This window comes from Protopterus annectens, chromosome 1.part1 (assembly GCF_019279795.1).
Source record: "Protopterus annectens isolate FY-2018-M chromosome 1.part1, PAN1.0, whole genome shotgun sequence".
Taxonomy (NCBI): domain Eukaryota; kingdom Metazoa; phylum Chordata; order Ceratodontiformes; family Protopteridae; genus Protopterus; species Protopterus annectens.
In genome coordinates this window covers 834268927-834285035 of record NC_056726.1, presented here as the reverse complement: position 1 = coordinate 834285035, position 16109 = coordinate 834268927, and the positions used below count along the sequence as shown (strand labels likewise).

The window sequence follows — 16109 nt, the reverse complement described above, 5'->3', positions numbered from 1 at the left end:
AGCAGAGATCGCCTCTCAGTAGACGATATACCACAGAGTATAGCTGGAGTTTTTTTAGACGGTCAGTATATGGCATCTGCTTTAGGCCTGTGATTCTTTTAGTGAGGTATTTCTGTGGCCTTTCAAGCTGTTGCAGATGTCTTGTGAGGTACATACCAAACGGGGCATTATACTCTATAATGGGTCTAATGAAGGATGAGTACAGTGGGACAATGACCTCCTTTTTTCTGGATGAAAATCCCTTAGTGATGAGGTGTGCCACATAGAAGGATTTCCTGACTGTTGTGGCAATGTGGTTATCGAAAGCGAGACCACTGTCCACCTGTGTCCCTAAGTCTCTCATCACAATTTCGATGTTTAGTGTCCTGCCACCTATGTGGTAATTCATGGGTACATGTTTTTTTCCAAAGGGGATAGCTATACATTTCTTGGCATTAAGCTTGAGCCCATGGCTCTGGCACCAGGCATCTGTTTCTGTAAGGCCCTTTTGTAGAATATCCACATCATTTGGGGATTCAGTAATGGCTCCCAGTTTGCAGTCATCTGCAAACTTTGTTAGCCAGAGTCCCTTAGTTTTGGCCTGTACTTCAGAGAAGTAGATGCCAAACAAGATTGGTCCCAGGACTGAACCCTGAGGTACTCCACTTGTCACTTGTCTGGAGCTGGTTTTGGAGTCTGCTACTTTTACTGTCTGGGTTCTGTCAGTAAGCCAGTTAGCAACCCATCGAGTGACGTAGGGATTTATGCCCAGCTTAGTAAGTTTATCTATGATTCCAGAGTGGGGGATGGTGTCAAAGGCCTTGGTGAGGTCCAGATAGGCTGTGTGGACTGCCTTACCCTCGTCCACAGCTCTGGAGACTGATTCGAAGAAGTCAGTCAGATTCAGGAGACAAGATCGGCCCTTCACAAACACAAACTGGGTAGGGTCCAGTGTTTGAAGGTTGCCAATGTCTTTGTTTATATGTTCCATGATAATGCGTTCCATGCCCTTGCAAATCAGGCTTGTCAGACTGATGGGACGGTAGTTCCCAGGATCCAAGGTGGATCCTCCCTTGTGGAGCGGGATAACTGTAGCTGTGCGCCACTCAGTGGGCACGAAGCCTGAGGTGAGGCTATGATTAAACATGACACTTAGGTAAGGTGCCAGTTCATTTTGTAGTTCATGTAGTACACAGCCTGGGATGTCATCTGGTCCCATGGATGCTGTATTCTTAGCTTTGGAGAGTGTGGTTTCTACCTGTGTGGCCGTGATTATTGGAATTTGGCAATCTTTTGGTATTGAGATGGGCCCTTTAGGGGTGAGAGTGGGGTGAAGTTGGCACTAAATCAATCTGCCAGGATGTTGGCAATATCCTTGTGATCAGTATATTTAATGCCATTCTGTTGTAACTCAGAGCAGATCTGAGCATTGCCATTTAGATTCTTGACATAACTATAGAATGCCTTGTGGTTGTCTTTGGAATCTTTGGCAATTTTATTTTCGTAACTAGCTTTTGAGGATTTTATGAGGGATCTCAGCTTCTTACTAAGGCTGATGAGGGAGTTTTTGCATCCTGGGATTTTCCTCTTTTTTGCAACAGTTTCTTCCTTCTGTTGTATAGTTTGTTTATAGCAGGGGACCACCAGATTGGCTTCTTTTTTTTGGAGAAGAGCATCTTGGTTCTATTTGGGATGGCACGATTCATGCACGAGTGGATGTGCTCGTACATTGCCTTAGTGTAGGATTCTGCAGTCGAACTTCCAGATCCCGTCTGCGTGGGTGTTGTGAAGTTTGTCACTTCTGACTTCAGTAGCTTGAAGTTGGCTTTGGAGAAGTTTTTTAAGGAGGTTTCCTTACTGGGGGTTGGGGGTGGGATGTGGATAGATAGTAATAGAAACATTTTCATTTAGGCCAGGATGGTCTTGGCATTTCAACCAAAGTTGCCATATTAATTCCTTATTTTCAAGTATAATTTCCCATGTGCCACCTCTAGAGTTCGGTATCACTTTTTCCAGGATACCAAATTTAAACCCTACATGATTTTTGCAGTCTATGGTATGCTTATACAGGGCATTATTTGTGTTTGCTCTACATATATCGTAAGTGTGCTCATAAATATGTGTATTTAATGCCCTTTCCATTTTCCCTATATAATATGCTCAACAGGGGTCACAAACAGCAATATATTTGACTCCTGACATGTGAGAGTTTACAGTGTCCACTAACCCCGTTTCGGTAGTATTATGTAGTGAAACCACCAGTCCTTCCAAAATGTAAGAGCATTGTCTACATCTCCCACATTTCCTCATACCTCAGATTTGTGTGTCTTTACAGGATTAATGTTGTGTCTTTTGGCTTTTCCCAGTTAGGTGTCGCCACAGCGGAACTCTGGTCCGCATATGATTGGCAGTAGATTTTTACATACTGAGTTGCCGGCCCTGACGCACAACCTTCAACGAAGGTGCGCCCATTTATACATGTCTCCACACAGAAGACGCTCTAGCTGAGAATCAAACTGTGAGTCGACAACGCTACCGCAGCACCACCACCACCGCAGTACAGGATTAATAATTTTTTTAATTTCTTCCTGTCTTGTTTACAAAATTTGGGGACTGCTCAACTACTATTGAGGTGCCATTTCTAAGGACGCCATGGGCCAGTATCTGGAGACTATTTTCTTTACCTAATGGCTTAAAGGATGATATCCCAAAGTCATACTTTTGTGTAATTGGGACAAGCTGGGCTACTATTGGTAGTCATATATTGGCCCAATATGGGATTAAATCTCACCTCTCTTAATTTAATTACATCATCCTGAATCTTCTGAATCAGTCCATTCGGGTAAACCCCTAAGTCTGAATATCTCAGCCAACTTTTGACATTCTAGAGATGGAATCATTAAAAGATGAAGGAAGTGTTTTTTTACAAAAATAGACGATAACTACAATATGTAGGTTGGTAGGATTTTAAATTAAATTTATAGGTTGTAATGCACAGTGGTAAAGAATAGAGTATGATGGAAATTGTATGTATAATGCATGCGCATGATAATGGGAAGTCTCATTGTGCGGTTTCATTTTTTATTGTCATTAATGCATGTGAGATCAAGTTGCAAGTCAGTAATGGTATGAATATATAGCTGTTTCAAAAAACAAAAAAAAAAAAGACACAACCCGTTACTTGGCTATTCTGTGCCCAATGGCAACCCCAGACTTTGGAAATGTCATGCACATCAAGTACTGCAACTTTTTGCCCTGCTTTGCCAGTATGCTACAGAAGATACTTTATGGGATTTCCCCTTAGTTGGACTAACTTCTTTATTCATTTTTTCAGTAAGACTATTTTGGTCACCATGTGAGATATTATATCGGCCATATGCTCAACCCTTGTTTGGTCCATTATGCTGATTATCCAGTGAAAGAAATCCATGTGATGATTTTGAAATTACATTGTTAGTTTGTCATCTTCTTTGTCTTTCATGTGTTTTAGTGTATGGATCCATGTTTTTGACAGAAATTCCTAAGCAAAGAATTGCAAACAAAATGTATTTCATAAGCATTATACAGTAATTTTTTAAAATATTTTTAAGTTGCTGTCTTTTTCTTTACAAGTACTAGTCACAGACATTGACATTATAATGGCAGTGTAGGGCAGTAATTTCATTGTATATGATCAGGCAGAAAGAAATGTGATGCGTGTTTACAAACACAATAATGGTGTCTTAATGAAAAATTGCAGTAGTGCGTCAGTATTAGGGAAAATAAATTTTAATCATAACACATCAGATGTTTTTTTTTTTCTTGCTGCTGTTTATAGATTTCTAAGACAAATGCTTTTATTTGTAAGCCTTCCTTTCCCTGAAATATTTGTTTTATTTCTTTAGGCGGAAGTCAAGAGCATTTGCCGACTACTTATCTGCCACTATCTCTTAACGGTAGGTCTGCTTTGGGGTAATGTCTAGTCAGTACTCTGACACAGAAGTGGAGGAAGACGAAGAACTAGAAGCAATGGAAGCTGAGGAGAAGTTTTCTCCAGACCTCATCCTCATGGAAGATGATATCAAAAGGGAAGAACATGAAGAGGACCCAGACTATGCCCCTGAATATATGTGTGATGGTAAGAAGTAGTAATGTTGATTCAGATACTTTTTTGACTAGGAAATCTGATACCATACCCTGCCAAATGGAACACTTGATTTTGTCTGCTGTCTCTATGACCTGTATGTTGGATGACATTGTTGGCACTGTATAGTCAGTGGTTGCAGCAGCCTGAATAACAGCAGTACAAGTACCATAAACCAGTAATTGTTGCATCACATATTTTGAACTACTCCCTGTGGTATTGTCATATGCTTGTCAGATACTGAAGTTTTTGGTCAAAAGCAGTGTAATAGAAAAAGTTAAGTCCAAATTAGGGGTCGTGGTAAGATGTAGAAAGAAGTAGATGAACTGTAAAAGAGTCTTTAAAAACGCTGTTTACTGCAGCTGTAAATATAAACAACACCGAGCACTCTTGGGTTCCAAGAAGCTTGAGGAAGGAGAAGGCCAAGTGAAAGATGCTTATATTTGTTGAAAAGAAATGATGTTAAGCAGTGGTGACATCAGAAGAAGAAAGTGTGTGGACAGGGATGCCAGTGCAAATAACATTACATGTTGCTGAGGATGTCTTAGGTGATAATTATTTTAATCTATATTTTTATCTATATTGAGAGAGGCGAGACATTGGTAGAAATGAAAGATTTCCTACTTTGGTAAAGAGAGGAGAGAGAAAAATGTATGCAAAGAGAGGTAAAAGAGGTCCTGCAGAAAAGGGCACAAAGTTGTGAACAGTGGGTATTTGATTGTAGGCAACTGTCAAGTCATGAAAATCAGAACCCATAAATAAGGTGGGATATAGTTGCACTTAAAAGAGTTAGAAAAAGATTCACAGGCTGCTAAAACCTAGATTTAACCTCACCTGAGGTGCGTCTGAGGTAGACTAAGAGGTTGCCCTAATACTGCCTGATCATTTGCCTTTTAACTTCTAATCTCCCCCCAGGGTGATTCTAGAAAACTAATATAACTGTGGTCTGAAATGACAGATGCAGGATGGTATTAGTGTAACTGGAAACTTGAGATTTAGATGTAGAATAAAAAGATACAGGTAACAGTATTGTAACTATATAATTCACAGCTGAATATGACCCAAAATTCACAGATTTGCTCATTTGCCCCTTATCTGCAGTATCTCCAAAGGAAATTGTTTTACAAGCTGCTATGCTCTCTTTTCTCCAGGCTTTATCATAAAATGGCATTATTACGTGTCCCAGGCATCACTGTACTTCCATACTGTTTTCATAAAAAATGGGCCTGGTGAGAAAGGTGTAGGCTACCAGTTTAGACTTCCATGTAATCATTTTTCTATATTGTTCATTAAGTGGCAAGTGCTCACTTATTTGCCCTTGTGGATATAGTTCTTATATGCAATTTGAGTATGCTTGACTTTTAAACTTCTGCTGTCTTTGTCTTCCACTGGGTTATTAAGAGCTGCTAATAACGTTATGCTTTGTAACTTCAGTGGATTTTGCCTCCTGTATCCATCCAGTGCTCTACTTTTATCACTGCTTGAGCACTAACAAAGTTGTCCTTCCATATCACTGTTGCAGTATTCATAACTTATGGTATCTTCTGTCAAGGATAGCCCTATGTCCGGCCTGTATACCAAAGCCTTTAATCCTTACCAGCGTCACACATCAGACGTATGCTCCTTGCATCAGCACAGAGCATAAAGGTGATGTACTGACGCTACAGAATTAGAACTTGATTGCCACCAGTCCAAACAGCATAGTTATTTTTTACTGTGAATGCCCTTCACTGTGCTGGTTATACCAAGCCTTTTGTAGATAAGTACCCCACTGAGGTTCCCTTTCTTTGCTTTTTAATGCATTTTCAATGTTAATCTCGTCCAAGAAAGGGACATGTCAATGTGGGAGGCAGAGTCCCCATAAAGAACATTACAACAAGTGCTTGTTTTGTCTAGGCACTTTTTGCAACCACATCCAGTGCTCTATTTGTCAAGCATTTGTGCCAAAGACTCTTCACAGCTATGTGTCTTCTCTTTCTGTTTATCTTGAGAATCAATGTCTCAAGTTATTCCCCAGGGTACCATGGCCGAAGCCACCCACTCCAAGGTACATCTGCCTGTTAATAAGAAGGCTAATATGTTGAGGTCTGATACTGCTGTTGTCCAGCATCTGCCAGAAATCTCTCTTGAGGTGGATACCACTGAAGACCGCCGCGTGCTGATGGTGGTTCCCTCTCCCAACATTGAAGTGGCTTGTTGCACGTCCTCTGAGGCTTTGTAGATGTTCACTGCAGATGTCAAGGGGGAACCACAGCTGATGATATCTGAGGGGCCTAGGAGAATTCTCCAGATCTTAGAGAGGAGGTGGCTGGTACCCTGACTAAGTCAAGGCATGGTTCTGAACCGCAGATGTTAGTTTAAAGCCAATGCCCCCCCTTAAGAAAAGACTGAAGACTAAACACATTTCTTTCACTCTCAGAGATCCTCAGAAGGAGTGGCAAGATTTTACTCAGGGCTTGTTTAATGCTGTGATGACTTTGAGACCACCTCGGGGGGGGGTGATTCCTGCCCCTCCTTGGTCCTCTACCCTTAAAAGATCTAGGAAACCTAATTACTGTGCTGAGGAATTAGCCTCAAATGATTCCTCCTCACAAATGCCATCCCATTTAGATTATGGCTCTGTGGAGGAGGAGGAGACCTTAAGTCCTGACTCCCCTTTAGAAGAGTTGTCCTTTGGGGATACAGTGGTTCTCATGATGGAGCATTTTAAGTGGGACTTCTCCCAATTTTCTGACCTCCAAAAAGATATTATGAATTGTTGCAGATGGACTTCCCTAAGCCTTCTGCTGTTCCCCCTGCTGTGACTGCTGTGTTGAATACTTTCTCAGCTACCTCATTGCTTCCTGATGCCCAACTTCCTGCCCCTAAGAAACCAGCCATTTTTATAAGGTTCCTGAGATTTTCAAGTTTCTTTGTAAGTATTCTCCTTCTGATCCTGCTATGGTCTCTGTCTCTGCTGATAAGCCTTCTTGGCTTTTGCCTTCCTGTAAGCTTCTTCCCTCAGACAAGGTCGAGCTATGGAGAGGCTGGGGAAGACATTCTACACTTCTGCTACCCTAGCATTTCATGCCATTAACTGTCAAACTCACATGACCAGATATATTTTATCCCTTTTTGTCTCAGCTAGGAGGGTTCATGACTGACCTGCCTGATTCCAATGCTAAGTTCACTGCTCTTTCTTTGGTGGGATCTACATCTGCAGGTGACTCGAGCTGCTGCTTCAGGCTCTGTTATGAGATGATATTCCTGGCTTCATCTTCAAGCTTTACCTGATAACATTAAGGCTAAGTTGCTTGATGCTCCCCTAGATAATCAAAATCTCTTTGTTACTCCAGTGGTGGATTTATTTAAGACCTTAGAGGACCAAAGCAAGGTCATGAAGGACCTTAAAAAGATTTTTGTCTCTCCTATTTCTAAGTTTCAGAGGGATTATCTTACTAAAACTGTTCCTTGTTCATAGACAGTCTTGTCCACCCTTCAGAGGTAAAAAGTCACTAGGCATGTTTTTTTTCTGATCAACAACTCAGGAACCTAGACCTCAAAATCTTCAAATCTGCCTCTGTCTAACTTACTGCCTTCCCTTCCCCACACCTAGGGTCCCTTGTCTAGCTGACTGATTCTGTCATTCCCTGTTTGGAAACAGTTTACTTCAGACTGTTGGGTTCTTTTAATCATCTGTCAAGGCTACTTTATGGTCTGGAAGTCTCTTCCCTCCCCTTGCAGGTATTCCTCAGCCCCCTTCAGATCAAATTCCCCATTATTCAGGGGTATTGCAAGGTGTACTAGATCAGGGCATGATTTGACCCATCCCAGAGACCCTAAGGTTCACAGGGTTTTATTCCAGGATGCTTTTGGTCCCCAGAAAGGAGGAGTCTTGGAGGCTTGTTCTAGACCCTTCTTTTTTGAATGCTTTTCTCAAGGTACCCACCATCAGGATGCCTTCCCTCCAGACCATATTTCCCTTCTTACTTCCTCAAGCCTACCTAGTTTCCCCTGGATTTGAAGGATGCTTATCTTCACATTCCCATTCACCCTCTATTCAGGAAGTATTTACATTTTTCTGTTTATTCCTCTCATTTTCATTTTGCTGCTTTGTCGTTTGGTCTTTCCAAAGCCCCAGGGGTATTCTCCAAGTGCCTGGCTCTGGTCATAGCTTTCTGCTGGCATCAAGAAACACAAATATTTCCTTATCTGAATGATCTGCTCCTTCAGGCTCCCTCTACTTCCAGGCTCCTGCAAGACCTGCACTTTACCAGGCTGCTGATGCACAGTTTGGGTTTTACCGTCAGTCTCCAGAAGTCTGCCCTGTCCCCCACTTAGGATCGCATCTTCCTGGGATGCAGGATTCAGATTGTTCCAATGTTGGCATTTCTGCCTGCTCCCAAGGTGATGTCTGTAACAACCTACTTCCTGTCCTTGCTTCCTCTATTTTTCATGCCTGCCAGGGAATTTCTGATGGCTGTGGGGTTCATGGCATCGACCATTCCCATGCTCCCTTTTACCAAATTTCACAGGAGGAAGTCTCAGTTGTACCTGCATTTGGTGTGCGTTCAGCATTGCCACCTGCTGGAGTTTCTAATTTCCTTACTTCCTTATAGAAAACCCAAGCTTCAGTGGTGGATTTAACACTTATCTCTCAATCCAGGCATCCCTTTCCATCCTCCTGTTCCATCCCAGGTGTTCTTTACTGCACTTTAGATCAGGGATGGTGGGTCTGCCGTAGTCTGTAGGAGGATTCAGGGTCTCTGGCCCTCTCAGCAGTGAGTGGATCACATCAACATCAACAAAATGTAGGCCCTTGTCTTTGCTCTCCAAGCCTTCCAATTCCTTTGGTCCCCAGGCCTTTTAAGGATCTGTACAGACAACACCACAGTCATGTGGTACACCAACAAGCAGGAGGGCACAAGGTCCTGTCTTTTTTGTAGACTAGCCATTCAGGCCTGGGATCTAGCTATCCAAATGCAGGTTTCTCTGCAGGCAGTTTACATTCCTTCAAGACAAAGCCTGGTGGCAGACTGTTTGAGCAGGTCCAGGGCATGTCTTCACAAACGTATGCTTCACAGAGAGGTATGTCTAGACCTAGACCATCAATGGGATATCCCACAAGTGGATCTCTTTGACTTCTTTCTGAACAGAGAGCTCCCTGACTTCTGTTCCAGATCCCCATGTCCTCTGGCTTGGGGGGTGAATGCCATGTCTTTTTCATGGAAGGGGATGTTCCTTTATGCTTCCCCCTCTTCCCATAGTCCTGTACAAGATCAAACAGGACTCTTCAAAAATCTTGTTGGTGACTTCCTTTTGGCTCAGACAGATCTAGTTCCCCCTCCCTTTTCATCTAGCCAGGGGCAGTCACCACATAATACCTCACTGGATGGATCTTCTCACACAAAAAAGGGGTTTCACCTTCACCATTGTCTGTCCACTCTTCATTTGACATTTTGAGTGATCGTGTTTTAATCCCCTTTCAACAGGTGAGAGGTTAGCATAATGGTTAAGATGTTTACCTTACAGACAGAAGGTGCAGGGTTTGAGTCTCACTTGGGGTTATTAGCTAGGCTTAAAATGACCCAAAAAGCAGTTAGTGTAGTAGCAATCTATGAGTCTATGAGTCTATTTCTCTGAGGACATGCTTAACGTTATGCAGGAGGCCAGGAAATCATGCATGTCCAAATTTTAAGAGATTTTCTGTTTACGGTCTTAAACTTCACCAGAATCCCTTCTCAGTGGGGTCCCTGTGGTTCTCTTATTTATGTGAACTGCACCACGCTGGCTTGGCATTATTCTTTTGTCAAAACTCACTTGTCAGCAATCATGGCGTGTCTGCCTTTGAATCCACCAATGGGCTCTGGTTTTGAGGTTAAACAATTCCTGAAAGGCATCCTTCACATCAGGTCCCCAGAAAGCCCATCCCTTCTTCATAGGACCTTAAGCTTGTTCTTGAAAAATTGACCCAGGATCACTTTGAGCTTGCTGTTTCTTCTCTGCTACACTGCACCTGGAAGACTGTTTTACTGGTTGTCCTCACCTCTGCCAAGACAGTTTCTGTACTCCAAGCCTTAATGGCCGTTTCCCTTTCTTTGATTTTTCATAGGAACAAGGTGTCTCTGCATAATTACCTTTCTTTTATGCCCAGTGTTAAATGAAAAAATACTGTAATAAAAAGATCAGTACACAGGAGGTTCAGGTTCTTTACTAGTGTACACCAGAAGGCAAAAAACGTACAAGTACAGAATTTTGTCTGAATGAAACAGGAAGAACACAACTTTTATAGTATTTCTTACTAGTATTAACCCACCAGGCTGACATAGTCAGTCACAAGGAGTTTTACATCACTTTAGCTTACAATACTCTATTCATCTAAAATGCTGATACTACATTTTGCTTAAAAATGTTTTCTGGTAAACAACGTGGCCTTGCTAGCCACCTGGTTAGTTACAATACCCTTTTACAAAAGTTTCCACTCAAGGTTCTAAATTAATTCGAGCATAATAGTAGATACAGTTCTCAATACATTTCTCTTGTTACATGTTATCACTTCCTCCTTGCAGCCGGTGCGTTATCTAGCAACATATACAAGATCGATTGCTCAAGCGGAAAAGAGCAGAAGATTCTCATTATTTCACACATTTAATTTCCTGACCCAGCAGATAATCACTTGTGAGAAGCATAAACATTAATTCTTGCTGAGCTAGCAGCTGCTGGGGTCAGAGTCCAACTTGCAAAAGGCACACTGCAGTTTCCAAAAGCTTCTTGCAGTTTCATATGAATTCATTTTTCTTGTCATAACATTAATAGAATAAAATGCATTATATCTTTCTTATTTCGTAATAAGCACTAAACATATACATTAATACATATTCTTCTAACATTTTTCCCCTGTTAATACTTTTTATTCTATTCTCAGAAGTTTAAACGATTTTTATTTCTTCTCCTAACCTCTTCCACTTGGGACTTGCAGTTAAGAGAGTCATTCAGTTTAGACTTCAAGGAGAATTTCATTTGGAACCAATATCTCAAGTTCAATGTCTTGATACAAGGTTTCAGAGACAGACATATCTATAAAATCTTTAATAAATCTTTTCATGCAGGGGATTCCACAACAAACACATGCTCCTACTAGGAGTAAACCCACACAAATGGCAATCAGAATATTCATTAGGATGGAACCCCACGCCCCAAACAGATTCTGGAAAAAATCCGTCAGAGGGTTTGGGCCTGGTTTGGTCATGGCCGACACTTGCTGAATCACCTCCAGGTGGTCGTTGATTTCATGTCTATTATCTGGTGTATATACGCACAGCATTCTTCTTTGATAAGCGCGCACGTACCACCTCTCGCCGCTAAGGTGAAGTCAAGAGCCATCCGATTTTGCAACACAACAGTTCTCATGACATTCAGTTCATCAGTCACTAATTCAAGAGCAGAAAAAGTTGCATTACTCATTACTTCGAGAAGTTTCGACAGTTTTCTCAGCTCCCAAATCGATTTGACTGCACCATACGCTGGGAGTATACCTGCCTAAGGTATAACACTGTCACTCAAGTCCATATGTGTCAATTTGTCTTTGTCCTTCACGGAATTATGGTCTTTCCAACCTGCTTCAACTCGCCCTACTGGATTCACAGGTTTCTCGATTGGATCTTTGGTTTTCTTGGAAACATCTCTCACGTTCCGTATTTTACCCAGAGGTAATTCCGCAGTGTGTCGTATGGCCGGAACCAGGTAGCCCAAAAAACAACTGCCAGACCAATTCTCAGGTAACCATTTGTATGCCTTTTTCCCACACACAAAATAACAGATGTCCTTCAAGGATGCATCTGCAGTCCTTACAAATGGGTTGTCCTGTCGTCAGGCAGCCCTTCGGTCGGCCGGATTCCAAAGTCTGGGTCTGGCCTCGGCTGGTGTCGCACTTCACCCGATGTCACAGCGGCAGTTATTCGGGTATAAAGGCATCAGCCAACGCCATTTTCCTCAGTCTTTCTTGCCGCGTGGCGCCCGAAGCAGAAGCTGTTCGCAAGTGCCGGTCGGTCAGAACCAGAGATTTCTACTACAAGTACCGAAGACTTCTAAAAAGCTAAGTACCCCATTGGGGACTCTTTCTTGCCTCAGCCGATGTCAGAAAAAGTGAATAACTGTTTAAATTGTGGGAAACAAATACCTCATAAAGATTTCCACTCTTACTGCTTACCTTGCTTAGGCCCAGACCACGACGTAGCAGCTTGTCTAGCCTGTGCTTCTTTCAACCGACGAACGCTTAGACGTCGGTCGGAATTTGCTGAAGAGTTTTTCGGCTCCGCTTTTGCTTACATTATGCCGTCGGATACTCCGACTTCGCAAATTTCTAAAAAACGCAAGGAAAAGGACCGACACTCGCGGTCCGCTCTTTCGGCCGAAACCGCGGTTAAGCCAACCGCGAGTGTCTCGGTTTCGGCTGAAACCGAGTCCACGGTTCTTCCTTCGGCCGAAAGCTTGCCTCTTACCGAGGCCTCATCCAGCTTGGCTGAATCTGCTACTGAAATCACACCTGCTCTTGCAGGTTCACAGGATTTATCTGATACTATCCCTTTGGATATTTCTACCCCTGCACGTGGAGCTGCTAGGCCTCCTGCATCCATGTCGGTTAAGGCCTTTGCCAGGGCTAAAGCAGTAAAAACTACCAAAACTGTGCCTGCTAAGACCCCCTCTCACAGGCCTAGTTCTAGTTCACAAATGCTTAGTCTAGCAGAGGATCTCATTTCTTTGATCCGGGGATCCCAACCACATCCAGACAGGGCCTCTCACCCACCTCCAGAGAAGAGAACTAGAGTAGAGCCCCCTGAGCCAGTTTCTTCAGATGGCTCCTCTGATGAATCAGATAATTCAAACCCTCCAGAGGGCCCTTTTTCTCCTTATGAGGACTCTGATGCAGAAGAGTCCATTCCTTCTGCCTCTTCTCCTGAGGAATTTTCTTTTGGGGAAACCTTGCATGCTATGAGGGAACAATTTCAATGGCAGGGCCAGGATTTTTCAGACTCTAGGAAAAGGCTTAGAACCTTTTTGCATTTGCCACAGCATAGGCCTTTAGCCATTCCTCCAGTACTTACTGTTGTGGATGATGCTTTTAATGATGCTTGTACTGCTCCTGATTCTCTTCCTCCGGCCCCTGCTAAGCCCGATAGGTACTACAGGGTTCCGGACACACATTATCATTTGTATAAGGCCCCTTTTGCAGATCCCGAAACTATCTCCCAGGGACCCAAGGCTGTAGCAGCTACCAAAAACCCCCTCCCCTCTGAAAGGGAATCTAGGGCCTTAGAGAGATGGGGTAAAAAAGTTTACACTTCTGCTACTCTTTCAGCTAGGGCCTTGAACTGTCAATTCCACATGATTCAGTATCAGGAATTTATGTTAGAACAGTTAACTAAAAAAAAAAAAAAAAAAAAAAACTGTCCTCGGATGAACCATTAGACAAAAAATCTGTACAGGAAATGGTACATAACATTCAGCAGGTCAGTAATCATTCCTTAAAATGCGGCTATGATGCACTGGAGGCTTCCTTTAGATCAGCCATGACTGGCACAGTGATCAGAAGACATGCATGGTTAAAAGAGCAGTCCTTACCAGACCATGTTAAATCAAAGCTTCTAGATGCTCCCATGGAAAAGCTCAATTTGTTTGGCTCCCCTGCACAGCAGGTGCTGAAGAAGGTGGAAGAGAAAGCAAAATCTGTACAGACAGTCAAGGATTTCTTGCAGGTCCAGCCACCAAGGTTTAGCAGGAACTGGCCTTCCAAGAATTGGTCCTTTCCAGACACCTCCAGACCTCCGAGAGGCAGGAATAGACGCTCAAGAGGCAGGGGACAATCCAGAGGTGCCTACAGGGGACGTCAGTGGCAGGCTAACAACCAGCGAGGTACAGCCACAGATCCAGCCACCACCACTCCCACAGGACAATCACAGTGACTTGGCTCTGGCACCGCCTACCAGGGAACAACTAGAGGCACCCTTAGGCGGGAAGCTAGCCTTATTTTCAGTAAACTGGCATTACATCACAGGAGACAAATGGATTTTACAGACAATAGACCAGGGTTACAGGTTTCACTTCCATACTCTACCAAGGAAGAGAGGAATGCCAAACCTACCTCCAAATCAGAAGACAGAAGCTCTAGAACAAATAACTCACTTACTAAGGATGAGAGCTGTAGAAAGGGTACCATCTATGGAACAAGGGCAAGGATTTTACCTCAGACTCTTCCTGGTACCAAGAAAAGAAAACCAATGGAGACCTATTCTTGACCTGTCCACTTTAAACACATACCTCATTGTTCCAAAATTCAAAATGCTGACCCTACAGCAGCTTCTTCCCATGCTGGGCAAGGAGTCTTGGCTGGTAACTCTAGATCTCAAGGAGGCATACCTGCACGTCCCCATACGACCAAATTGCAGAAGATACCTCAGATTTCTTGCAGGATCAGAGCATTATCAATTCTCAGCATTGCCCTTTGGCTTATCTACTGTGCCCAGAGTATTCACGAAATGCCTGGCATCAGTAATTGCTCATTGCAGGCTTCAGGGAATTCAAATTTACCCTTACCTGGACGACTGCCTGTTACAAGCGGACAACAAAAACAAATTAACAAGAGATTTGCAAAGGGTCATTCATCTACTACAAGCCCTGGGATACACAGTCTATATAAAAAAGTCAAGGCTGATACCATCCCAAAGGATAACCTTCTTGGGTGCAGATCTGGACACAACAAAACAAATGGCATTCCTGACAGTAGAAAAACAGGAGCAACTCCCTTTCTACTTCATGGCATTAACAAAGCAGAACCAGCTAACAGCAAGAAAAGTCCTGCAAGCTCTCGGTTACATGGCATCCTGCATAATATTGATTCCACATGCCAGACTACATATGAGAAAGTTACAGTGGTACCTAAGGAATTTATGGTCTCAGCACAAGCACTGCCTAGAAACCCAAATTCCAATAATTCCATGCCTGAAGCAAGAATTCCAATGGTGGGCTCAGGCCTGACAATCAAACAAGGGACTGCCCTTCCACAGCACTCAACCAAGCCAGACCATCACAACAGACGCCTCAGACCTCGGTTGGGGGGCACACATGCTGGACAAGTGCATACAAGGCTTATGGAATCAAGACCAGCTGCACCTGCACATAAATCAAAAGGAAATGCTGGCAGTAAAATTGGCAATGGACCTCTGGAATGTGGCACTGAGCTTCAACATTCAGTTACAAGCAATTTTTGTGCCAGGAAAAGAAAATATACTAGCAGACATCCTAAGCAGAACTACCACGGATGCCCACGAATGGATGCTGCATCCGGACATCTTCAAAACCATTACAGGGAAATGGGGACTACCAGAAATAGACTTATTTGCATCCCCACACAATCACCAACTGAAAAAATTCTGCACAAGGACGTACCACCCACTTGCTTGGAAAGTGGACTCCCTATCTTTCAGTTGGAAAAACCTGACAGCATATGCATTCCCACCTCTTCCTTTGATGCACAAGGTGCTATTGAAGATCAAAGAAGACCGTCCAAGGATCATCCTGACAGCTCCGGACTGGCCAAGGCAACATTGGTACCCATTACTGAGGAGTATGTCTCGGGAACAAATATGGCCTCTGCCCCTAGTTCCCGTGCTGTTAACACAAAACAACTTCAAAACCCTGCATCCAAACCTGAAAACACTGCAGCTGGCTGCCTGGAACATTGCATAAGACCAAATAACCCAGATTTATCTCAAAGGGTTAAAGACATTATCTTGGAGGCTCGCAGACCCTCAACAAGAAAAAATTATTCAGCAAAATGGAAAAGATATCTCATTTGGAGTACTGCAAAAGGAGAGAATGTGTCACTGGTAAACATAGCTAACATCCTGGAATACTTGGCAGAGCTCTTGCACAACGGCCTGTCCTATTCTTCCATTAAGATTCATGCATCAGCTATTTCAGCAGAATACAACTTGGATCCACCACTCTTCTCACATCCTCTGCTCAGGCA

General features: G+C 43.1%; 1 protein-coding gene across 2 annotated transcripts in view; it reads left to right on the top strand.

The window, feature by feature from the left end:
• LOC122807628 (t-SNARE domain-containing protein 1-like) overlaps positions 1 to 16109 on the top strand; it is a 607102-nt gene that overhangs the window by 287821 nt on the left and 303172 nt on the right. For both annotated transcript variants that reach the window (XM_044078556.1, XM_044078546.1), the window contains exon 2: positions 3864 to 4096. In XM_044078556.1, coding sequence (XP_043934491.1) covers positions 3934 to 4096 — 163 coding nt within the window. In that variant the 5' untranslated portion in view covers positions 3864 to 3933. The remainder of the gene's footprint in view (positions 1 to 3863; positions 4097 to 16109) is intronic.